The sequence below is a fragment of the Pleurodeles waltl genome, chromosome 5, assembly GCF_031143425.1.
Source record: "Pleurodeles waltl isolate 20211129_DDA chromosome 5, aPleWal1.hap1.20221129, whole genome shotgun sequence".
Taxonomy (NCBI): domain Eukaryota; kingdom Metazoa; phylum Chordata; class Amphibia; order Caudata; family Salamandridae; genus Pleurodeles; species Pleurodeles waltl.
This window is the reverse complement of record NC_090444.1, coordinates 425,137,973-425,165,641: the sequence shown is the minus strand read 5'-3', so window position 1 is coordinate 425,165,641 and position 27,669 is coordinate 425,137,973. Positions and strand designations below refer to the sequence as shown.

Here is a 27,669-nt window from a genome sequence, read left to right as displayed (position 1 = left end):
TCTGTGCTGAGTGAGAGGTCTCCAGGGTGGCATAAGACATGCTGCAGCCCTTAGAGACCTTCCTTGGCATCAGGGCCCTTGGTACTAGAAGTACCAGTTACAAGGGACTTATCTGGATGCCAGGGTCTGCCAATTGTGGATACAAAAGTACAGGTTAGGGAAAGAACACTGGTGCTGGGGCCTGGTTAGCAGGCCTCAGCACACTTTCAATTGTAAACATAGCATCAGCAAAGGCAAAAAGTCAGGGGGCAACCATGCCAAGGAGGCATTTCCTTACACAGGCACCCATAAATTGTATAACAAGCTTTTGAGTCCCATGGTGGCAACGAGTTTGGAGTTTTCACTGATATTTTGAGACGCATCAGGGAACCCAAATGTCTTGCCTTACTAGTCATGTTTCTTCCACACTGATGAAGGCATTGAATTGAAGACTGATGAAACTGTCTGCCCATAAACGGTGTCGCAGGAAATGGCCGGAAAAAAGGAACTAAAATGTAGACCAACTTAAAGGTTGAGTTCTAAGCCTCAGTGGCTATATTAAGTCGTTCCCTTAAACAAAGATAATTATAAATGTGTATGAATGATAGGATATGTGGGTTGGGTTTAAACATATTGTGTTTATTATGATGTGTTACTTTGATTAATTTGTAACTTGAGATATTGACAACCTCTATCGATGCTCCCATCTCGTCATCGAAGATTGTGGAGATGGAGAGTACAGCTACGCCCCTGTCAACAACGACTCCGTCGACCACCTCATCGACTACTACTACACTGGCTAGTCATGAAGTACTGACAACCCTATCGAAGAGGGTAAAAATCACAAAACAATCTCGTAAGACCTGGATTTTCATCCTCCACCATTATCTCTCCACTGAATCCAAGTTATCTGATGGACATTGAAGATTGGTGATGAGACCCCTATTGGAACAGCGCACAGCCCCTCTGCACTTTATGTCAAATGGCAGGAAGAGGAGTAGGAGGAATATTATGAAGAACAGGAGTTTCAGGGTTATTATCATCAACCCTTTGCGCAGAAGCATCTGAAGTGTTTCAGACACTATCCTGTACCTCTACATCCACAGGATGAATTTTTTATGCCTTCTTCTTTGGTTCAGGACCTGCAGGCTATGCTATCTGATTATAGGAAATATTTCCCTCTAGAGCCAGAGAAGTGACAGGTAATATCACCATGGCCTGTTTAACCAGCTCCACCAAGCTTTCCACCACCTGCCACCACCAGGATGACACCTCCGTCCTGTGTATCTCCACTACCTAGGGACGACCCTTCCTCCTCTGATGACGAGGAGAGAGAGGAGAGTGAGATTCAAGGCCCTCCACCTCAACTGGATGCTTGTCATTCCCACACCATCTCCACCTCAACATCAGCCTGTTGACTCTCCTCCAGAGGACATTGGAGGATTTCATAGTCTTTTGGAAAGAGCAACAGAACGGTTCCACCTTCCCATAGCGGCCAAGCAGTCTGACTGCTTTCTTATGATTTTAAAGACTGGGCAAGAAAATCTGTCAGGTCATTACCCATCATTGACTACATCTTGCAAGAGGATATAAAAATTTGTGAAAAACCCTGCTACTGTGTCAGCGGTTCTGCGGAGCACTGACAAAAAGTACAGAGCACCAAAAGATTCCGCTGCATGCCTGATGAGGCATCCCAAACCAAACTCTGTCGTTTCCCAAGCAGTACAGAGAAGTTCAAAGAATCAGTCCTTCCCCATATCATTGCCACCAGGTAGAGACGGATGCACCTAGACAGACACTATAGGAAAAAGATTTTCCATCATGTCAGCTGTCAGAGCTGCCAATTCCTTAGCCATTCTGGCCCGCTATCATCGACAGATGTGGTCGCACATCAAAAACATAATTCCCCTTATTCAATTAGACAGTAGGCCTGGGGCAAGAAAGATACTCCAAGAGAATGAGCGCCCCTCTTCTGAGAATGATTGCGCCATGGATATCGCCTCCACAAGCTTCAGGCTACTTGCGGGTGCAGCCGTCTTGCAATTCCAGGAATGGCTTAAAGCAACCTTATTTAGGCCTGAAGTTCAATCCAAAAATATTAGATATGGCCTATGATGGGAACACACTTTTTGGCAAGCGTATCGATGAAATCCTCTTTGCCATTAAGATAGATACTGATAGGGCCAAGTCCATCGGAACCTTCCAATATAGAAAGTTGCCCTTTCAAGGCACACAAGGTCGAGGTTTTTTCACCTTCAGCGGAACATAACCAGCATTCACAGCAGTACCGGCCCTATTAGCCTCAATACAGGTCAACACAAGTTTATCGACAGCTGGTTTCTCCAAGCAAGGAACCTGTTGAAGATCAACACATCAGGCCAGAGGCATAGGTCTCAAACAATGATCCAAGCGAGGTACAAGTTACACCACCCTCCTCTCACCCCGTAGGTGCGAACATTTCCAAACATGTCAGTCATTGGAAAAATATCACATCAGACCAATGGGTATTGGACCTAGTCACCTACGGTCACACCTTGGAGTTTATAGAGAAACCACCACACAATCCACCAAGGGGTTTGCACCCCCTCATCTTCACTTTCTAAGAAAAGAAGCTGTACTTTTGCATTCCAAGGTGGGTGGTGGGGAGGGGTGTTAAAGTCCCAATGGAACAAAGAGGGGAAAATTCTACTCCCATTTTTTCTTTATACACAAGAAATCAGGGAAATAAAGACCGATCTTCGATCTCAGAAAGCTGAACACTTATCTCTGCTAACAATCCTTTTGAATGACTACTCTTTCAGACATCCTTCACCTGCTGAACAGCAGAGACTGCATGACATCACTAGATTTTGGAGGATGCATGTTTTCATATGTTCGATGGCATGTGTAGCTGCAGATACACATGCTTTGCACATCCCGCCATCTAGTGTTGGGCTCGGAGTGTTACAAGTTGTTTTTCTTCGAAGAAGTCTTTCGAGTCACGAGATCGAGGGACTCATCCCCTTTCGGCTCCATTGCGCATGGGCGTCGACTCCATCTTAGATTGTTTTTTTTCCGCCATCGGGTTCGGACGTGTTCCTTTTCGCTCCGTGTTTCGGTTCGGAAAGTTAGTTAGAATCTCAGAAAATTCGACGGTATTGTTTGCGTTCGGTATCGGGTTAGTTACTACAGATCGACACCGACTTTTGAAGAGCTCCGGTGGCCCTTAGGGGTTTTTCGATCCCCCGTCGCGGCCTGGTCGTCCCGGCCACGTGTCTCTTCAAGGCTGATGGAACGGACCCCATTACGCTTCTGCCAAAATGTCACAAGTATCCGTATACAGATCAGCATCTGGTCTGTAACTTGTGATTGTCTTCAGAACGCAAAGAAGATACTTGTGAAGCCTGTTGAGCGTTTCGGTCGAGGAAGACATTAAGAGACCGAAGAGCGAGAAGACTGCAAATGGCGTCGGCGCCGACAGGACAAAGGCATTTGGAGGAGGAAGAGGAAAGCTTCTCCATCCAGGAGTCGGACTCGGACAAGCTTGATCCCGAAGAAACGCCTAAAACCGTGAGTAAGACGTCGAAACATAAAACTCACGAGAAGACCACAAAAGCCCAGGGGACGCCACCGCCAACAGGCCATGGCTTAACCCGAAAAATAGGTGAGCGATCATCGGCACCGAAAAAGGGCACGCTTGTGTTGAAGTCATCCGACTCCGGTCGAGATACCGGCACACAGCAATATCGAGCCCGAGACAGCGGCTCCGAGCAAGTTCGGCACCGAGACAGCGGCACCGAAATGGGTTGGCACCGAGAGATCACAACGCCGAAAATAAAGAAAGTGTTGTCAGAGCCAAAAAAGGCTACCGAAAAGTTTCCATTCCGAAACATCCAGCCTCTGAACCGAAATCAGGTTCCTACACAGAGGAACAGGGATTGTCCTCCCAAATGCCAGGACATAAGTTCAGACAAGAACTAGAATCAATGGAGCCAGACTACACTCAAAGGAGGCTCCACATTCAAAAGGACACAGGGAAGATAAGCACTCTTCCCCCAATTAAGATGAAAAGAAGACTTGCCTTTCAAGAAAAGGACAAGCAGCCACAGGCAAAGGTGGCAAGACAGACAACTCCGCCACCATCTCCACCACCATCAATGCACACATCACCGGTAGTCACTCCACCACTGATGCAACAATCCCCAACGCATACTGCAATGAGTCAGGACGATCCAGACGCATGGGACCTTTATGATGCACTAGTATCGGATAACAGCCCAGACTGTTACCCAGCAAGACCGTCCCCACCTGAGGACAGTACATCCTACACGCAGGTGGTCTCAAGGGCAGCAGCTATTCATAATGTCACCTTGCATGCAGAACCGATTGAGGATGACTTTTTGTTTAATACACTATCCTCCACTCATAGCCAATACCAGAGCTTACCTATGCTACCTGGAATGCTAAAACACTCCAAACAGGTGTTTCAGGAGCCTGTGAAGGGCAGGGCCATAACTCCAAGGGTGGAGAAAAAGTACAAGCCACCGCCTACAGATCCTGTGTATATCACACAGCAATTAACACCAGACTCTGTGGTAGTAGGGGCAGCTCGCAAGAGAGCAAACTCTCACACCTCGGGAGACGCACCACCTCCAGACAAGGAGAGTCGCAAATTTGACGCTGCAGGGAAAAGGGTTGCAGCACAAGCAGCAAACCAATGGCGCATTGCCAACTCAAAAGCACTTCTGGAAAGGTATGATAGGGCTCATTGGGATGAAATGCAGCATTTCATAGAACACTTACCCAAAGAGTTCCAAAAAAGGGCACAACAAGTGGTGGAGGAAGGACAAAGTATCTCAAATAATCAGATACGGTCAGCAATGGATGCAGCAGATACAGCTGCAAGGACAGTAAATACTGCAGTAACAATAAGGAGACACGCATGGTTGCGTACGTCAGGATTCAAGCCGGAAATACAACAAGCCGTGCTGAATATGCCTTTTAATGGACAGCAGTTGTTTGGGCCGGAGGTGGACACTGCTATAGGAAAACTTAAAAAAGACACTGATACGGCCAAAGCCATGGGCGCACTCTACTCCCCACAGAGCAGAGGCACATTTCGCAAAACACAGTTTAGAGGGGGGTTTCGAGGACAAGCTACAGAACCCACAACCTCACAAACAAGGCCCACTTATCAAAGTCAATATCAGTGGGAAAGTTTTCGGGGACAATATAGAGGGGGACAATTCCAAAAGAATAGAGGGAAGTTCCAAAGCTCCTCAAAACAAGCAGTGACTTCCAAGTCACAAATCCATAACACCTGTGGGGGGGGAGACTAAGCAATTTTTACAAACATTGGGAGGAGATAACAACAGACACTTGGGTACTGGCAATTATCCAGCATGGTTATTGCATAGAATTTTTCAGATTCCCTCCAAACGTTCCACCGAAAACACGCAATATGTCAAAACAACACATGGATCTTCTAGGACTAGAGGTCCTGGCATTGCTACAAAAAGGAGCAATAGAATTAGTACCAATTCAACAGAAAGGAACAGGAGTTTACTCTGTACTTTCTCATACCCAAAAAGGACAAAACACTGAGACCTATATTAGATCTCAGAACATTAAATACCTACATCAAATCAGACCACTTTCACATGGTGACATTACAAGACGTAATCCCACTGCTCAAACAACAAGACTATATGACAACACTAGACCTAAAGGATGCATGTTTCCATATACCAATACATCCTTCACACAGAAAGTACCTAAGATTTGTATTCCAAGGGGTGCATTACCAATTCAAGGTGTTGCCATGCGGAATAACAACTGCACCAAGAGTTTTTACAAAATGCCTGGCAGTAGTAGCTGCGCATATCAGAAGCCAGCAAATACATGTGTTCCCGTACCTAGACGATTGGTTAATCAAAACCAACACACTAGAACGGTGTGTTCGATGGCATCTGTCGCTGTAGATACGCATGTTTTGCAATAGCTCGCCATCTGGTGTTGGGCCGGAGTGTTACAAGTTGTTTTTCTTCGAAGAAGTCTTTCGAGTCACGGGACCGAGTGACTCCTCCTTTTGTCTCCATTGCGCATGGGCGTCGACTCCATCTTCGATTGTTTTTTTTCCGCCATCGGGTTCGGACGTGTTCCTGTCGCTCCGAGTTTCGGAACGGAAAAATAGTTAATTTCGGAAGATTTTCGTCGGTATTGTCGCGTTCGGGATCGGCGTAGTTAGATTCAACACCGCATCGAAGATCGAAGAGCTCCGGTGCCCTTCGGGGTAGTTTTTCGATCCCCCGTCGGGGCCTGGTCGGCCCGACCGCGTGCTGAAGAACGCCGATGGAACGGACCCCGTTCCGTTTCGCCCCAAATGCCACAATAAATACCCCTATACAGACCAACACTTGGTCTGTAACCTGTGCCTGTCACCTGAGCACAGTGAAGACACCTGCGAGGCCTGTCGTGCGTTCCGGTCCCGAAAAACACTCCGAGACCGTCGAGCCAGAAGACTTCAGATGGCGTCCGCGCCGACAGCCCACCGAGAGTTCGAGGAACAAGAAGAGGAAGGTACCTTCTCGATCCAAGACTCAGACTCCGAAGGATTCGACGATACACAAACCGTGAGTAAGACGTCGAAAACCACACAGAGGAAGATTTACAAGGCCCAGGGGATGCCACTGCCATCAGGCCATGGCTCCACCCATAAATTCGGTGACCGACCGTCGGCACCGAAAAAGGCCCAAACAGTGCCGAGATCGTCCGACTCCGGTCGAGACACCGGCACGCAGCCTTCTCGGGACCGAGAAAGTGCTGGAGACAAGCCTCGACACCGAGATGCCGGTGTGGACACGGCTCGACGCCGAGACAGCGGCACCGAAGAAGATCGACGCCGAGAGGTTTCGGCCCCGAAAAAGAAAAAAGTCACCTCGGAGCCGAAAAAACACGCAGACAGGGTTTCGGTGCCGAAACAAACTGCAAGCGACCCAGCTTCAGGCTCTTATACAGAAGAGCACTCGCTAACCTCCCAAATGCAAAAGCATAGGTTTGAGGAAGAGCTACAATCAACTGATGTGGACCATACGCAAAAGCGTATTTTCATACAGCAGGGGACAGGAAAAATAAGCACCCTTCCCCCCATTAGAAGAAAGAGAAGGTTGGAGTTCCAAACTGAACAGACACCACAACCAAAAGTGGTGAAAAGAGTTACCCCACCACCCTCTCCTCCGCCCGTGATTAACGTCTCACCAGCACAAACTCCATCACACTCCCCAGCTCACACCACCATAAGCCAGGGTGACCAAGATCAAGACGCATGGGACCTATACGACGCCCCAGTGTCAGATAACAGTCCGGAGGCATACCCTACGAAGCCATCTCCACCAGAGGACAGCACCGCGTATTCTCAAGTGGTGGCTAGAGCAGCACAATTTCACAACGTAAGCCTCCACTCAGAACAGGTCGAGGATGATTTTTTATTCAACACACTCTCCTCCACCCACAGCTCATACCAAAGCCTGCCTATGCTCCCTGGTATGCTCCGGCACGCAAAAGAAATCTTTAAGGAGCCGGTCAAGAGTAGGGCTATCACACCAAGGGTGGAAAAAAAGTATAAGGCGCCTCCTACAGACCCGGTTTTCATCACTACACAGCTGCCACCAGACTCTGTCGTTGTAGGAGCAGCTAGGAAAAGGGCCAACTCCCACACATCTGGAGATGCACCACCCCCAGATAAAGAAAGCCGCAAGTTCGATGCAGCTGGTAAGAGAGTCGCAGCACGAGCTGCAAACCAGTGGCGCATCGTGAACTCCCAGGCACTACTTGCGCGCTATGACAGAGCCCACTGGGACGAGATGCAACATCTCATTGAACATCTGCCCAAGGACTTACAAAATAGGGCAAAACAAGTGGTTGAGGAGGGACAGACCATTTCCAACAACCAGATCCGCTCCTCCATGGACGCTGCAGATACAGCTGCACGGACAATTAATACATCTGTAACTATCAGAAGGCATGCATGGCTCCGAACGTCTGGATTTAAACCAGAGATTCAACAAGCAGTTCTCAATATGCCTTTTAACGAAAAAGAACTGTTCGGTCCAGAAGTGGACACAGCGATTGAGAAACTCAAAAAAGATACGGACACTGCCAAAGCCATGGGCGCACTCTACTCCCCGCAGAGCAGAGGCAATTACAGCACATTCCGTAAAACACCCTTTCGAGGGGGGTTTCGGGGTCAGAGCACACAAGCCAGCACCTCACAAGCAACACCGTCCAGTTACCAGGGACAGTATAGAGGAGGTTTTCGGGGACAATATAGAGGAGGGCAATTCCCTAGGAATAGAGGAAGATTTCAGAGCCCCAAAACCCCTACTACTAAACAGTGACTCACATGTCACTCACCCCCTCCACACAACACCAGTGGGGGGAAGAATAAGTCATTATTACAAAGCATGGGAGGAAATCACTACAGACACTTGGGTTCTAGCAATTATCCAACATGGTTATTGCATAGAAGTTCTACAATTCCCTCCAAACATACCACCAAAAGCACAAAATTTGACAACACACCATTCCAATCTCCTGGAGATAGAAGTGCAGGCACTATTGCAAAAGAATGCAATCGAATTAGTGCCAAACACACAAATAAACACAGGAGTTTACTCACTGTACTTTCTGATACCAAAGAAGGACAAAACGCTGAGACCAATCCTAGACTTCAGAGTAGTGAACACTTTCATCAAATCAGACCACTTTCACATGGTCACACTACAAGAAGTATTGCCATTGCTAAAACTACACGACTACATAGCAACTTTAGACCTCAAGGATGCTTATTTCCATATACCAATACACCCATCGCACAGGAAATAACTAAGGTTTGTATTCAAGGGAATACATTACCAATTCAAGGTACTGCCTTTCGGATTAACAACCGCACCAAGAGTCTTTACCAAATGTCTAGCGGTGGTCGCTGCACACATAAGAAGGCAGCAAATACATGTGTTCCCATATCTAGACGACTGGCTAATCAAGGCCCATTCGTTAATAGAGTGCTCAAATCACACAAATCATATCATACAAACCCTCTTCAAACTAGGGTTCACCGTCAATTTCATAAAATCCAAAATTCTGCCGCGCAAGGTACAACAATACCTGGGAGCCATAATAGACACATCAAAAGGAGTAGCCACTCCAAGTCCACAAAGAATTAAAAATTTCAACACCATCATACAACGCATGTATCCAACACAAAGGATACAAGCAAAGATGATACTACAACTCCTAGGCATGATGTCTTCATGCATAGCCATTGTCCCAAACGCAAGACTGCACATGAGGCCCTTACAACAGTGCCTAGCATCACAATGGTCACAAGCACAGGGTCACCTTCTAGATCTGGTGTTAATAGACCGCCAAACTTACCTCTCGCTTCTGTGGTGGAACACCATAAATTTAAACAAAGGGCGGCCTTTCCAAGACCCAGTGCCACAATACGTAATAACAACAGATGCTTCCATGACAGGGTGGGGAGCACACCTCCATCAACACAGCATACAAGGACAATGGAACGTACATCAAACAAAACTGCATATAAATCACCTAGAACTTCTAGCAGTTTTTCAAGCACTAAAAGCTTTCCAACCAATAATAGTTCACAAATACATTCTCGTCAAAACAGACAACATGACAACAATGTATTATCTAAACAAGCAAGGGGGGACGCACTCCACGCAGTTAAGCCTGCTAGCACAAAAGATTTGGCGTTGGGCAATTCACAACCAAATTCGCCTAATAGCACAATTTATACCAGGGATCCAAAATCAACTCGCAGACAATCTCTCTCGAGATCACCAACAGGTCCACGAATGGGAAATTCACCCCCAAATTCTGAACACTTATTTCAGACTCTGGGGAACACCTCAGATAGACTTGTTTGCGACAAAGGAGAACGCAAAATGCCAAAACTTCGCATCCAGATACCCACACAAACAGTCCCAAGGCAATGCCCTATGGATGAACTGGTCAGGGATATTTGCTTACGCTTTTCCTCCTCTCCCTCTCCTTCCTTACCTGGTAAACAAACTCAGTCAAAACAAACTCAAACTCATATTAATAGCACCAACTTGGGCAAGGCAACCCTGGTACACAACGCTGCTAGACCTATCAGTAGTACCCTGCATCAAATTGCCCAACAGGCCAGATCTGTTGACACAGCACAACCAAAAGATCAGACACCCAGATCCAGCATCGCTGAATCTAGCAATCTGGCTCCTGAAATCCTAGAATTCGGGCACTTACAACTTACCCAAGAATGTATGGAAGTCATAAAACAAGCCAGAAGGCCATCCACCAGGCACTGCTATGCAAGTAAATGGAAGAGGTTTGTTTGCTACTGCCATAGTAATCAAATACAACTATTACACACAACTCCAGAACATGTAGTGGGTTACTTGCTTCACTTACAAAAATCTAACCTGGCTTTCTCTTCCATTAAAATACACCTTGCAGCAATATCTGCATACCTGCAGACTACCTATTCAACTTCCCTATATAAGATGCCAGTCATTAAAGCATTCATGGAGGGCCTTAGGAGAATTATACCACCAAGAACACCACCTGTTCCTTCATGGAACCTAAATGTTGTCCTAACTAGACTTATGGGTCCACCTTTTGAACCCATGCACTCCTGCGAAATACAGTTCCTAACCTGGAAGGTGGCATTTCTCATCGCCATTACTTCCCTAAGAAGAGTAAGCGAGATTCAGGCGTTTACAATACAGGAACCTTTTATACAACTACACAAGAATAAGGTCGTCCTAAGGACCAATCCTAAATTTTTGCCAAAGGTTATTTCACCGTTCCATCTAAATCAAACAGTGGAACTTCCAGTGTTCTTTCCACAGCCAGATACCGTAGCTGAAAGGGCACTACATACATTAGATGTCAAAAGAGCATTGATGTATTACATTGACAGAACAAAAAACATCAGAAAGACTAAACAACTATTTATTGCATTTCAAAAACCTCATGCAGGAAACCCAATATCAAAACAAGGTATAGCCAGATGGATAGTTAAATGCATCCAAATCTGCTACCTTAAAGCTAAACGACAGCTGCCCATTACACCAAGGGCACACTCAACCAGAAAGAAAGGTGCTACCATGGCCTTTCTAGGAAACATCCCAATGCAAGAAATATGTAAGGCAGCCACATGGTCTACGCCTCACACATTCACCAAGCACTACTGTGTAGACGTGTTATCCGCACAACAAGCCACAGTAGGTCAAGCCGTATTAAGAACATTATTTCAGACTACTTCCACTCCTACAGGCTGATCCACCGCTTTTGGGGAGATAACTGCTTACTAGTCTATGCAAAACATGCGTATCTACAGCGACAGATGCCATCGAACTGAAAATGTCACTTACCCAGTGTACATCTGTTCGTGGCATCAGTCGCAGTAGATTCGCATGTGCCCACCCGCCTCCCCGGGAGCCTGTAGCAGTTTGGAAGTTACCTTCAACTATTTATATATGTATCATCTCAACCTTAAATAGGTGCATACTTAGTCACTCCATTGCATGGGCACTATTACTACAATTCAACTCCTACCTCACCCTCTGCGGGGAAAAACAATCGAAGATGGAGTCGACGCCCATGCGCAATGGAGACAAAAGGAGGAGTCACTCGGTCCCGTGACTCGAAAGACTTCTTCGAAGAAAAACACCTTGTAACACTCCGGCCCAACACCAGATGGCGAGCTATTGCAAAACATGCGAATCTACTGCGACTGATGCCACGAACAGATGTACACTGGGTAAGTGACATTTTCATTACAACACACAAAATACGTCATAGAAACCCTACACAAACTAGGTTTCTCAATCAACTACACAAAGTCACACCTTCAGCCGTGTCAAACACAGCAATACTTAGGGGCAACAATCGACACAGCAAAAGCGATTGCCGCTCCAAGTCCACAAAGAGTACAAGCATTTCACAATGTAATACAGGTCATGTATCCAAACCAAAAAATACAAGTCAAAATAGTAATGAAACTCCTAGGCATGATGTCCTCATGCATAGCCATTGTCCCAAACGCAAGATTGCACACGCGGCCCTTACAACAGTGCCTAACATTACAATGGTCACAAGCACAGGGTCAACTTCTAGATCTAGTGTTGATAGACCGCCAAACATACACCTCGCTTCAATGGTGGAACAAAATAAATTTAAACCAAGGGTGGCCTTTTCAAGACCCACTGCCTCAATACGTAATAACTACAGATGCCTCCATGATAGGGTGGGGAGCACACCTCAATCAACACAGCATTCAGGGACTCTCAGCAAAAACAGTTTCACATAAATCACTTAGAACTATTGGCAGTATTTCTAGCGTTAAAAGCATTTCAACCAATAATAAGCCACAAACACATTCTTGTCAAAACAGACAACATGACAACAATGTATTACCTAAACAAACAGGGAGGAACACACTCAACACAGTTGTGTCTCCTGACACAGAAAATATGGCATTGGGCTATACACAACCACATTCGCCTAATAGCACAGTTCATTCCAGGGATACAGAATCAATTAGCAGACAATCTCTCTCGGGATCACCAACAGATCCACGAATGGGAGATTCATCCCCAAGTACTACACACTTACTTCCAAAATTGGGGAACACCACAAATAGACCTGTTTGCAACAAAAGAAAACGCAAAATGCCAAAACTTCGCATCCAGGTACCCACAAAATCAGTCTCTGGGCAATGCGTTATGGATGAGTTGGTCAGGGATATTTGCATACACTTTTCCCCCTCTCCCACTCCTTCCATATCTAGTAAACAAGTTGAGTCAAAACAAACTCAAACTCATACTCATAGCACCAACTTGGGCAAGACAACCTTGGTATACAACACTACTAGACCTCTCAGTAGTGCCTCATATCAAACTACCAAACAGACCAGATCTGTTAACTCAACACAATCAACAGATCAGACACCCCAATCCAGCATCGCTGAATCTAGCAATTTGGCTCCTGAAGTCTTAGAGTTCAGACACTTAGACCTTACACAGGAATGTATGGAAGTCATAAAACAAGCTAGAAAACCAACCACTAGACATTGCTATGCAAATAAGTGGAAAAGGTTTGTTTATTATTGCCATAATAATCAAATTCAACCCTTAAACGCATCTGCTAAAGACATCGTAAGCTATTTGCTACATTTGCAAAAGTCAAAACTAGCTTTTTCATCCATTAAGATACATCTTACTGCAATTTCAGCCTACCTGTAAATTACCCACTCATCTTCACTGTTTAGGATACCAGTCATAAAAGCCTTTATGGAAGGCCTAAAAAGAATTATACCACCAAGAACACCACCAGTTCCTTCATGGAACCTCAACATTGTCTTAACACAACTCATGGGGCCACCTTTTGATCCCATGCACTCATGTGAAATGCAATATTTAACATGGAAAGTTGCATTTCTAATTGCCATCACATCTCTAAGAAGAGTCAGTGAAATCCAAGCATTTACCATACAAGAACCATTTATTCAAATACACTAGCATAAAGTAGTTCTACGGACAAATCCAAATTTTTACCAAAAGTCATATCACCGTTCCACTTGAATCAAACAGTAGAACTACCAGTGTTCTTCCCACAGCCAGATTCTGTAGCTGAGAGAGCACTACATACATTAGACATCAAAAGAGCGTTAATGTACTACATTGACAGAACAAAACAAATTCGGAAAACAAAACAATTATTTGTTGCTTTCCAAAAACCTCATACAGGAAATCCAATTTCCAAACAAGGCATTGCTAGATGGATAGTTAAATGCATTCAAACCTGTTATCTCAAAGCAAAAAGAGAACTGCCTATGACACCGAGGGCACACTCAACTAGAACGAAAGGTGCTACCATGGCCTTTCTAGGAAACATTCCAATGACTGAAATATGTAAGGCAGCCACATGGTCTACGCCTCATGTGTTAACAGCACAACAAGCCACAGTAGGACAAGCAGTACTACGAACTTTGTTTCAAACAACTTCAACTCCTACAGGCTGAACCACCGCTTTTGGGGAGATAACTGCTTACTAGTCTATGCAAAGCATGTGTATCTGCAGCTACACATGCCATTGAACGGAAAATGTCACTTACCCAGTTTACATCTGTTCGTGGCATGAGACGCTGCAGATTCACATGCGCCCACCCGCCTCCCCGGGAGCCTGTAGCCGTTTCGAAGTTGATCTTGAACATTTGTAAATATAGCACTTTAAACTACATTATGTACATACATATTCACTCCATTGCATGGGCACTATTACTATAATACACAACTCCTACCTCACCCTTTGCGGGGAAAACAATCTAAGATGGAGTCGACGCCCATGCGCAATGGAGCCGAAAGGGGAGGAGTCCCTCGATCTCGTGACTCGAAAGACTTCTTCGAAGAAAAACAACTTGTAACACTCCGAGCCCAACACTAGATGGCGGGATGTGCAAAGCATGTGAATCTGCAGCATCTCATGCCACGAACAGATGTACACTGGGTAAGTGACATTTTCCATTCCATTCATCCCGAACACCGCAAGTACCTCGCTTCATTGTAGCTGGTAACCATTACAAATTTAGTCCTCCCTTTCGGCCTCAAGTCAGCCCCCAGCATTTTTACCAAGTGCTTGGCACCAGTGGCAGCCGCTCTCAGAAAGCAAGGTGATCAGGTATTCCCTGACCTAGAAGATTGGCTATTACAAGTTTCAACTCTACAACAAACTCTCAAAGCTATGAAAGCCTGCATTGTGCTTTTTTGCAAACTGGATCTCACAGTGAACAAAGGAATTGTCCTCACCCGTTCCTACTCAAACTGACATTTCTCGGAGCTTTCCAGGATACAACATAAAACAAAGCCTTCCTCTTGCAGAAAAGATAAGAGGCTAACAGACTTGACCAACAAACTATCAAGAAAAAAAAAGTTTCAGTGAGACTGTTCAAGTCGCTCATAGGCATGATCTCTTCAGCAATTGACCTCATCCCATGCGCGCACCTCAAGGTGAGGCCACTACAGGAGGAACTACAGCTCCAATGGACCCAGTCTCGAGGCAGCTTTGAAGACTTGATATCCATCACCTCGAGGATGATAGATGCATTTAAAGTTGAGGTCTCAGAAGCATCATCTGTCTCCAGGCCTTACTTCTCTACCATTGGTTCTCGATTTCATCATTACGACGGATGCTTCAATGGACAGCTGAGAAGGCCAGCTACAAGGCCTACAAATCCAGGGTAAATGGTAAGCACATCAGCAGAATATGCTCATCAGCAGCCTAGAGCTCAAGGCCATTTTTCTCACCCTGCAAGCCTTTTTTTTCCAAGAATACAGGGTCTTTGGTTCTGATCTGAACAGACAATACGACCAGCATGTATTATATCAAAAAACAGGGTGGCACGAAATCTCTCAGACTCACTCTCGAAGCCCAGGAACCATGGGACTGGCTAAAAACTCTCAGCATCTCCTTGAAAGTCAAACACCTCTCAGGAGTACACAACACTCTAGCGGACACTCTCAGCAGTGCCAAAGACAATTGCCACAAATGGGAGCTGAACCAAACCCAGTTGGACAAAATATTTTCACAATGGGTAAAACCAGCACTGGATCTCTTCGCAACAGACTGCAATGACATTTCTACACCAGTGGATACCCCTTCCCAGGGTTGTGGGGGAATGCCCTTTCGATGCGATGGTCCGGGATTCATGCATAATCTTTATTCCCCTGTTCCCACGTATTCCCAAAGTCCTTACCAAGATGAAAAGGGCACACTGTTACATAATTCCCATGGCCCAGACAGCACTGGTACGCGGAACTCATTCTGATGTCAGAAACCAGATCAATACGCCTTCCACAGATGCGACCACTCCTGTCAATGGACCAGAGTCGAATACTACATCCGGAACCAGCTTCTCTGCCTTTAAATGCCTGGCTCCCTGATTCTATGAATGTGAGAACTGAACATCACTCAGGAATGCAGACACACAATACGTAAAGCGAGCACAAAAAGCACAAATAAAACAGAGATTAAAATGGAGAAGATTCTGTTCTTGGTGCCAACAAAATGACTTGCACCCGTTCAAAGCCTCGCCAGAACAGGCCTTGCTGTATCTTCCAATGTTAGCCAGATCTACTTCTACCTGTATAGGTATGGATTTATATGTATGTACCTTTATCTTTAAAAACACACTAAGTATTGTATATGGTTTAATTACAAATTTAAATTCTGTGATACCCACCATCCTCTCAAAGTATTCAATTATTTACAATAATGCTTGCTATCCTGATTCAAGCATGTGAATGTATGAAAGATCCATTACTGGATAAGAAAACAAGTTACTTACTTGTAACTGTAGTTATCCAACATTGGTATCCTTCATAGACTCACATGCGACCCATCCTCCTCCACTGAGAGGCTCCCCTTGTAGATCGGGGTATTATTCCTTCTTGTGCTTGAAAATCTGAAGGAGTGTGTCTCTCTCTCTGGAGGGTTCTAGAGGGCGCTTACACCTGATTGGTCATTGCTTCAGTTTGTGCGTTTTTTTTTTTTTCTTTCCAACAACGACATAGGCTATTAAACTTACGGTCTAGTGCCATTATAGTCTGATAGTTTTACATACTACTTTTCTAAGGTGTCATGGGACTCCCATTTCGACGACGGGGAATGATTCAAGCAGGTAAATCTATGAAAGATACCAATACTGGATAACTGCAGTTACAGATAAGTAACTTGTTTTCTTTTTTTAAGATGATCTCGGGGAAGTAGGTTTGGTGAGGATGGAGGACAGGGTTTCTGACCACTTCAGGGCCCAGACAAGGAAGTCACCATTGAAATTCGACCTTAAACTCTCAGTCCTTTACCTCAGTGCCCTGTGAGAGGAAGTTAAGTTGCCATTGGATATCAGTTGTGTGATCAGCAAGGACCAGTCGGGTCAGAGCAGTCTTAAATATGAACTGAGAGGGGGATGAGGGAAAAAACCTGAATAAGAAAGAAGGCACAGGCAAACAAACAAACCATTAGTAGAATTAGCAATCCACTGTTACCACTTCATCTGTCTTCCTTGTCACAGTCCTTAACCAAATGAGGTAAGTCCTCTGCCAATTGACATGCAATCACCTTGTCCTCTTAGAAAATAAATGTTTTTTGAAAGAGGAATATCCATCCGTGTACTGTGCACAGTCTCTTTGACTTGTATTGTCTTTATTTCTATTATTGAGGTCTGGAAGGTTCCATGCAATCATACCTTCTTGATTGATGACGTGTGCAATCCTTATAGTGAGATATTAGCACACTGCTGTTAATTTCTCTCTGCTTTGGAAGGCAAATTATCACTGACATAACCATAAGGCAAATTGCCAGTGCTCATATCTTAGATGCTAATAGTTCCAGAGACTGGGTACTTAAGCTGATCTTCACTAAAGCAGCGATAAATAGTGAGGAGGCAGGAGTTTCCAGCCAATGTCTGTTTGAAAAAAAGCTAAACTGGCTGATAATATTTTTTTTTAACTGAGGACCCTCTGCAGGTGAACATACGTCATTGTTGTCAGAAAGGATAGGTGTGCATGCGCGAGTGACTACAACTGTCTTGATTTTTGGGCCACTGTTAACACAATAAGTGTTTTATGAGTGAAGACTGTGGCAACAGACAGAACCACCATTACTGGTAAGTAACTTTAGTTTGGGGAATCTCCTCTGCTGTGCCTCTCCGTAGGTAATGCTTTGGTAGTATATCTTCCTGCTAATCAGTGAATATTAATGGGTCAATTTCCTGATCCAAATCCTATTATACTCTCTGTAATTCAGAACCATGTATTTAAGTGATCCATTTGGTATTTTAGGGATGTTTCATCGGTTGAATTACTGATGAACAATCATCAGGGCATCAAAGCAGAAATTGATGCTCGTAATGACAGTTTTACCACCTGCATTGAACTTGGCAAGTCTCTACTGGCAAGAAAACACTACGCATCGGAGGAGGTAATATAAACCTTAGCCACAGGTCACCCTCACCAGGTTGATTTTTATGTGTTGACCAGTTCTAGGTTTCCTTTTGGTTTGTCATTACAACTGTGTAGATGTGTATGAGTGTTTACATATTAAGGCATGTTATTACTTATTTAATTAAACGTTTGTTGAGGTTATTCTAAAATATAATAGGAAACATTCATTAAATCTTCATGGACACCCTGTCACGCCTGCTCAGGATGTCGGGTATCTACCCTCCAATATCATTTTTCATGGATATTGTAGGTACTTGATTAGGAATGAGCCAGGTTCTGGTTTGCTTTCCACTTTCTGTTTAATGGGCTGACGTTTCACTGTTTCTGTGTTGTTTGTGGTGCAACCATTACATTTAATCAGAGCATTTTGTGTCTTTAATTTATTAAGTTCCACTCCGGGTTCTATATACCATATATTCTTAGTATGCTTTTAGATCAGCATAATCATTTCCATTGGAACCTGGTGGTACCAACATCTTGGCACAGTGTCATTCCTGCCAACATCCGTTTCCTGATGGCTTGATGTAAGAAGTGTCTATGATGGTTTTTGTGGCAACAGTGATGCTGGCATGTACCTTTTACAGAGATAATATCCTCATATAAAAGACATGCCCAGATTTAGTAAAAGGGAGCTGTACTTAGTCAAACAAGAAGGTTGAAAATGTGGGAAAAATTGCAGATGATCCTAGCGGAATAGTGAACAAAATAAAAGCAAATGTGAATTACTCCACTGTCCAAATGTAAGCATAGAACAGCCCTGTTTGTAAATACCAGCATCAGCTATCCAAATCTACATTTCTGGTGTCATTTCTCTGTACCTCTTTTGCATTGCCTTTTTGATTAGGAGCGTTCTTGGTCAACATGTTTGTCTCAGAAATTGAGGGATTTTAGATGATCTCTCCTTTGAAATCAGACTGCCGATCCGTGCTAAAGAGTAACCCTAAGAAAAAAAAAAATAGCCTGTTCTTGAAATGGGACATATTGGATATCTGCTTGGTGATTTCTACGTCTGTCACATATTTTCATATGTATATTATAGGCTGCTTGCTACCCTCATTAATTCTGTGTGCTGAGCTGCAACAGCGAGCCTGTGATGAGATGGGTTTTTAATGACCAGTGCAACTCTGAACACATGCCTAGCAATGCTGTTATAACTGTGTATCCTGTCATGACAGTGTTCTAAATAAAACATAGAAAAATAGAAAGAGAAAGTTTGGTCCATGAAGCCGAGAGCTTCTACCAATCATTTTACGTTCTCTGCAACGCCATTGTCTCGTTAAAACTATCATTATTCCCATATTCTGTAGTTTGTGAAGTGATGCATGACGTACTGGGTAGTGTTTGAGCATATAGAGCTTAGTTTACAGAGGGGAGATGCAGAATACAGATCAGAATGCAAAGTGCCCACTACAGCTTAGTGAATTTAGAAAAAAAAGAGAAAACTTAGTATTCTTCAGTTTTGGGAAACAGTGGACTGCATGCCTTTCACAACAAATAGATTTCCTTAATTAGTCTTAATCGTATCAATTATTTTTGTGGGATTAAAAAACTATTCAGACCCTGCTCTGGTAGGCTTCATTCCTTTCTAACCTTGTTTGATTTTCTTCCTAAAACAAAGATCAAGGAGAAGTTATTGCAGCTGACAGAGAAGCGAAAAGAAATGATTGACAAGTGGGAAGATCGATGGGAGTGGCTTAGACTGAGTAAGGGCATTTATTTATTTTTATCTGCAGTTCGTGCATGTTATCAGCAAATATTTTATAACCGCTGAAGCCTCCGATACCGCTGTAAAAGCATCCCACTGCCTTTCTTCCTACAGTCTGAGTGTGAACTCACTACTCATGCGTAATGAAATATTACATCGCTAGTGAGTAGAAATTTATCTCAGTAATGTCACTGTGGCAGTAATAGCTGATAGTGTTCAAAGTACCTTCCCGAATAGAGCATCAAGTGCCCCTTAATTAAAAAGAGAAGCAGCACCTCATATAGGCTTTCCTGAGGCGTCATTGTGAGAGCAAGATACATTTATGACCTGTTTGTTACACATTGCAGTGCTCGTTTACTACATGAGGGCAGATATTTATCTGCATGTTGCCCCACATTATAAAACAGAAGTGGTCTGGATGGTGGTTTGCCTCATAGTGCCTAGAATTGGTTTTCAAGAATGAACAAGATGCACGTTGGTGGCTTTATTTTTGCAGTACATACTTCACATTTGTTCTCCATATCTGAAATCAAGAGACTACCATTGAAACGAGCAAGAGACCGAAAATGTAACAAAGTTTTGGATAGTTTGTAAGGGCGAGCATGTATTAATCAAACAACTACCTTTGGTACCTTCATAGAAGATTGGCACATCACCTATCGGCCTCCATATTATATGTGACCACAATTTGTGTCTGTGATCTCACACCCTCAGTTGTTGATGTGCGACCGAGGGTAATTTATACCTTTAGATTGATTTAAGGGATATATCCTCATGTCATGTATTCAGTTCTGCCTATTGCCCATACCCAAATTGCAGATGACGGTACTTTGGATAGCAGTATAGGGGCCATGTATAAGGATTCTTTCTAAGGAGTTACTTCACACTTTTTCAAAATGCTTTAAGTGCTTGTGAGTACTTATAAAACTTTCAAGTCATTTCCACCAGCATGTTTACAAAACATTTTAATTTGTGTGCCTACATTTCATCTTAAAATGTTTTCTGGTTGGATCCCAGTGCATGTATCTGTTGTATGTACTTGTTGATAACCTTCAGGAGATGTTGTTTTGTCGTCTCTTCTGGGATGCCTTCACTAACCACCCAGATTGCAGTGCATGCAATCATATTGACCCATCCCACTCTTTTCAGTAAGTTCTTAAGAAGAGAGCGATATTGCAGCTGTGGTCTGGCAAATGTACAGGTTTTACTCCTTTGCAACCCTTGCACTCCCTCAATTTCTCTGTCTTAGACTTGTCTCTCAAATAGAATTCAATAATTTTGTTAATGCTAGCACCACTAACTCGATTATTTCCTAGGAAGTTTTTTTCATTTTGCTGCTGGACTGATTTCAAGAGATACGCTAACCCTGTTCCAGAAAGTTACACCAGCCCTTGTCACCTGCCTATGTTTGTATCAATTTAATTGCTTGTGTTACCTTTTAAGTCAGACTCTCGATTCCTCCATTTTAACTGGCTGACACATTTATTTTCTGGTGGTTGCCACGCGCTAGGATGTATTTATGTTAGTATAGCCCAAGACCCCCAAGTTTCCAGAAAGCACATATAGAATAATACCTTTTAGCTATTTGCAAACCTCTACCTTTTGGTATACAGAAGTTACTTTCCCCCATTTTTGAAATCGCTTCAAGGTTATGGCTCTTTATTAAATTTATAAAGTACAAGTTTAAAAAAATATATATGCATATAAAAATATGCATATGTACATAAATGTGTGTGTATACATGTGTATAAATATATGCACACACACTGTTTACCACAGACTTGGTATATATTTAGAAATTTGCTGGTTTGCTGATTGTCTATTTTATATGTACTTGTATTGTTACGTGTACATCCTTCTTAGTCACTTGTGGTGAGTTTATATAGAACAAAATGCAGTTGTAGCAGTGGGTGCATGATCTCGTTATTGATCTTAATAGCACACTGGTATTTTACTAAGAGTTGAGACACATTTCAGTTACAGTATATTTCCTGAATGGAACAGAACAGTCTGTGCTACATATTCCACTGGTTTGGCAAACTCTTTCCAGTCATAGCATAATTTGGAAAGTCCCCTATTTGTCTGCCCCTATATGCAATGTGTATGCCTTTTATTTGCACCCCTACTTTTACAGGGGTCACACATGAAGAGTGAAGGTCACAAAGGGTGGGCCTGACCTATCGGTTCACAAATCAATAGTGTTGATTATAATGAACTGCAAAATATTCAAGGCTGTGTGACATTCAAGAATAGAGATAAAATGGGACATCGGATAAAACAAATTTTGGAAGGTCTTTAGTCAAAGTTAAATACACACCAACCTATCCCTTACTCTACATGAGCTCTGAAGGGATGCACCTCGTTTTTTCTAAGGTACTTGGTAATTTTATTATAACTGTATGTACAACATTCTTTGTTCTGTGTTGAATAACTTTTTTATCAATTCCTCAGTTCTGGAGGTGCACCAGTTTTCGAGAGATGCCAGTGTAGCAGAAGCCTGGCTGCTGGGACAGGAGCCGTACTTGTCAAGTCGTGAGATTGGTCAAAGTGTGGACGAAGTAGAAAAGCTAATCAAGAGGCATGAAGCTTTTGAGAAATCTGTAGCTACATGGGATGAGAGATTTTCAGCTCTGGAAAGATTGACTACAGTGCGTACAATTGTATTTCTTATTTTGTTGAAGTTGTCATGTCTTTCTTTATTTCTAATGATGGCGTACTCAGCGCATGTTCTCACTATCTCAGTCTTTTTGAATTTTCACTATTTACATCCAGAACTTCACTACCTTTAACTGAAAATAGAGTGCTTTGGTTGCAAAAGTAGTACCCTACGCCACTGCTCTTAAGCCAAGTTTGTGCCCACTTTGGAAAGATCCTTGAATGCTTTGCTTTACGACAGTTAGTGCCACTAGTCTCCTTTTTCCTTCCTATACTGGTCCCATTGATCTTCTCTAGCAAGGGTCACAGTGCACCAATACTGAATAAAGGTTTTCAAACTTGTGCTCTGGCATTTTCCTTCATCACTGGAGCTAGGACACACTGGCAGAACATTTTGCATTTGTCTAATTGCGAAGGAGGCTCTTTGCATAAATAACCAGTTTCTAACAGAATCCTATCTGAAATGTTTTTTCTGAGTCTCTTTCTACATGATCTATCCAGTTTTATTGCATTGTTTCAATGTACATTGCTAACAGGTCAGTTATGAAAATATGCACCAGATTTGCAAGTAATTATTCACCAATTGTTCCCTGATCCTTTGTACATGGGCATGAAAATCCTGCCCCTAACTTATTGTATATCAAATGGGGTTCCACTTCTCCTTATTTTCCATAAGTCATGCCTGAGTGCTGATTGTGAATGAAAATTCAGAATGAAAATCCACAGCATGTAGATGAGCAGTGCAGCCGTAAGCTTGCTAAAACCACAACTGATAATGTTTTTCCGACCGGAAGACCCAGAAATTAATGTACTTTAAACTCTTGCAGAACAGTTGAAGCAACATAGAGGAGCACCATGACAACACTGTCACATTACACTTTTTCAAATAGGTTAGAAAGAACCTACTAGTGACAGAAGCATCAGGAAGTAAATCCTGAACAGTCTTGATAGTCGAGATTGAGCTGCGATATATTTATTACAGTTTGCTCCCACAAAGAAGCAAATACACAACATACTACCTGCTTCCGCTGCCTTCTTCCCTTGCTACAGAGAGAAACTTCACTCGAGAGGTCAAGGGCTAAATAAGCCTACCCAGCATCTTTCCTACTATTGAGCCTTTCCAAACATCCACTCCTCCACAACATTTGCAAACCAAAACACACTAACTAGGCCACTCTATTTGAAGTTGACCCACTGGATCCCCATATTCTGTTTTTTGGCTTCATAATCACTAAATCTAGTCAGAGTCCAAAATTAGGAATCTACTTTTTGTGAGCTCACAAGGTGACTCAGTCATCTCTTGTTTCACATGCCATCCTTAAATGTACCCGAGTGGCATGTGAGAATCCAGATTTGATGTGAATGGGTAATGAATTAGCTCTCTGTTAAGTTATAAACCAATACTTTTCAACCATGGATGTAAAGTTTACAAAATCTACCTGCTTACCCTATTTAGAAATGGAAATGCACATTTAGGCTAGAACTGACCTCACCATCTATGTATTATTTGCCTGTCTAAGTCCTTCCTGTCCATGGTATTCTAATAGGGTGATTTATAATGTTCTTTCATGTGCAGAATCATCAGTCTAGGTTTTTTGGGACTGAACTTATATGCTCGTAATGAAATCAGTTGTTCGCAGGATTGTCAGTGTTAAACCGTGAATCTTCCTGAATTTATTGTGCTGCCCCTCGGAGAAGACCAAACTCAGGCCAAATTTCTTAAATTCTCATTTTGTTTCCGCTATTTACCTTACTATTTATTAGAAACAGAAAAATGTAGGACTTAGCAACGTAAATGGTAATGGACCCTACAGTGAGTGGCCACAGGAGCAGAGCAGCACAAACATAGGGAAAGGGGTGGGTGATTGGAAGATGTAAATGACAAAGGTGCTCCACAACAAATTGTGCCACTTTACAGTTACACACATCTCACAGCCCCACATAACATCATAAAAATATATTGCATCATGGGTAATATGGACCTGAGTCATACACAAAAATGCAGATTTGCACCTAGGTACGGGTGCAGATTTCCAACTTTCAAGAGTTCCCAAACTCTCCCATTAGAACATCTGGAAAGCTGTGCCAGGTGCAGCTTCATAGGTATTCTCCTGGAAATGTGATGTAACATCTCCCATAATTTCCCATTTCCCCTGGTCAGAAATATATATACATAGCACTGAGTTGAGTCAAAATAAACATCTATTATTTAATGGCAAGACCCTCCACCAGGTGAACATGCGCTTCACAAATACACATTTCATTGTATGTCACTTATGCCTTTGAAGAATACTAAAGTGAATTTGCAGTATGTGTGTAAAAAAGGTATTTTTTGCCTGGAATGAACATTTGCAGGCAAAGTACCTTTGTGGTTTGGGTCCCCAGTCCCCACCTGGTATGAATCAAACCCTTTAAAATGTTTAGGCTCCACATAAACTTTCCTCATCTCATTTGGTTTTACTGCCATCTATAAGCTCTGGTCTATTTATTGGTAAAGCCGTCTATCACCACTTAATGCAGTGGTGCTATGAAAAGCTGGTAAATTAATGTTGACTACTGGAATACTGCTGTTTTTTTTAGAATGCTTAATTATTTTAACATGTCTATTAATTTGTTAATGAGAAGCTGAGATTCATGTCCCACAAATGCTGTGTAGAAAGACCTAGAAAAATGAATTGCCTGCTTCTATAAATGAGTGTTCTTATGTTATCTAGTTGGAGTTATTGGAAGTGCGTAGACTGCAAGAGGAAGAAGAGAGAAAGAGGCAGCCACCGTCTCCAGAACCTAGTCCGAAGGCTTCAGAGGAGTCTGAATCTCCACAACAGTGGTAAGAGTTTTGGGGGAAACTAGCAAGAGAGAAATGTAAACCTAGGCGTGTGTAGATTAATTTTGCAGGTTTCATGAAAGAGTAATGAGATTAGCAGGATCTTGGTAATTTAAGTTTATTAAATCCCCATTTATGAAAATATATGGCTTATTTTTACCAATTTGAAAGAACACAATTTTTGGCAGGTGTTGAAGATAGCATTAATTGAACAATGTCTGTCGGTATTAGACAAACTATCTGTTCGATGTCATGTGTAGCTGTAGATACACCTGCTTTGCATAAATCCGCTGATCTAGTGTTGGGCTCGGAGTCTTACAAGTTGTTTTTCCTCGAAGAATATTTTCAAGTCACGAGATCGAATGATGACTCCTCACGGTGATACTGCGCATGGACATAGAGTCCTTTGTTAAATTGTTTTCTTTCCACCGTCTGGTTCGCACGTGTTTCCTCCCACTCCAATGAATCTCTGTTTAGTTTCTTCTGAACTTGATTTCCATCTTTTCTATCCACGTCAGCATAGTTTTTGATTGTGCATTCTATACTCTTAATTATTGATCTGATTTTTATCGTCGGGGTCGATTTATCACCCTAAGGGGCGTCTACGCCCTTTTTGGGCCTACTATGACAATTGGAGTCAGAGAATGATAGGCTGATGGAACAAACTCAGTTTCGGTTATGTCCTCGGTGTCACTCCAAGTTTCCCTACACAGATCAACACTTAGGGCCTGATTACGACTTCGGCAAAGGGGTTAATCTGTCCCTAATGTGACAGATATCCTGCCCACCGAATTATGAGTCCATTATATCCTATGGAACGCGTAATATGGTGGGAGGGATATCTGTCACATTTGGGATGGATTAACACCCTCCCCCGAAGTTGTAATGAGGCCCTTAGTGTGTAATTTGTGTCTGTCTTCAGAACACAAAGAAGAGACCTGCGATGCCTGGAGATCTTTTTGGTTGTAGAAGACTCTCCGGGACCCAAGAGCGAATCAACTAGAAATGGTGTCAATTGCAATAGAAGACACACACCCGATATCTTCGGAGAAGAGCAGGTGCAGGAAGAAATAGCACACCACTCAGCCTTCTCCATTCAGGACTCTGATTTGGATATTGAGAGCCAATACATCCCACTGTCGCAGTACATGAGTACATCAGCACCATCGCACCAAAGACTGTTAAAAAGACTCCTGCTTGGGTTATCGGTCCTCCACTGACTTCGGGCTGTGCTAGGAGCCGAAAAACACCTTCAGGTGCCCCACCTTCCTGTTCTGCACCGAAAATACAAAAGATTAAAATTACCATCCATTTCGGAGTCGATATATTGAAATAGCTAAAGCCATGGGTGTATTATACAATACACCCACTAGGCGTACTTTTCGTAGGCCACAATTTAGGAGCGGTTTCAAAACATAAACCACAGATTCTTCTATCTCACAACAAAAAGAGGGCGCATACTTCTATAATAGAGATTTCTTAAAAGGATCATATATATGATCAAACAGCAGAGGAAGAGGTAGAACATCTGCCTCTAGAGGTTCTTCCTCTACCACAAAACAGTGACCTTTTACTAATCCCCACAGCGCATACATCTCCTGTGGGAGGAAGACTGGTACATTTTTATCCACAATGGTACAACATCACCACAGACTAGTGGGTTCTATCAATTATCCATCATGGCTATTGTCTAGAACTCACTTCCACTCCTTCAAACATCCCTCCTCGTTTCCACAAACCCTCTCACGACCACCTTCTTCTAAAAGACGAGGTACAGTACCTTCTTCTGAAAGGGGCTATGGGACCATTTCCTCCATCCCTACAAGGGTTCGGAGTATTCACTGTACTTACTTATACCCAAAAAGGACCGTTCCTTAAGACCAATTCTAGGTCGGAGGCTTCTCAATCTATACATACTTTCAGAGCATTTCCACATGGTCACTCTGCAAGATGTTATTCCTCTGTTACAGCAAGGAGATTACATGACAGCACTAGATCTCAAAGATGCTTATTTCCATATTTCCATACATCCAGCACACCGTAAATATCTACGATTTGTCATCGCAGGAAAGCATTATTGTAAAGAAATGGCTCCCTGTTGCAGTTACCCCCCACTTTTTGACTGATACTGATGCTGACTTGACTGAGAAGTGTGCTGGGACCCTGCTAACCAGGCCCCAGCACCAGTGTTCTTTCACCTAAAATGTACCATTGTTTCCACAATTGGCACAACCCTGGCACCTAGGTAAGTCCCTTGTAACTGGTACCCCTGGTACCAAGGGCCCTGATGCCAGGGAAGGTCTCTAAGGGCTGCAGCATGTCTTATGCCACCCTAGGGACCCCTCACTCAGCACAGACACACTGCTTGCCAGCTTGTGTGTGCTGGTGGGGAGAAAATGACTAAGTCAACATGGCACTCCCCTCAGGGTGCCATGCCAACCTCCCACTGCCTGTGG

General features: G+C 43.3%; 1 protein-coding gene across 4 annotated transcripts in view; it reads left to right on the top strand.

Moving 5' to 3' along the window:
• The window catches only part of SPTBN1 (spectrin beta, non-erythrocytic 1), a 502,311-nt gene that overhangs the window by 411,578 nt on the left and 63,064 nt on the right, over positions 1–27,669 (top strand). For all 4 annotated transcript variants that reach the window (XM_069234188.1, XM_069234189.1, XM_069234190.1 and 1 more), the window contains 4 exons: positions 17,868–18,006; positions 19,648–19,732; positions 22,186–22,382; positions 25,104–25,216. In XM_069234188.1, coding sequence (XP_069090289.1) covers positions 17,868–18,006; positions 19,648–19,732; positions 22,186–22,382; positions 25,104–25,216 — 534 coding nt within the window. The remainder of the gene's footprint in view (positions 1–17,867; positions 18,007–19,647; positions 19,733–22,185; positions 22,383–25,103; positions 25,217–27,669) is intronic.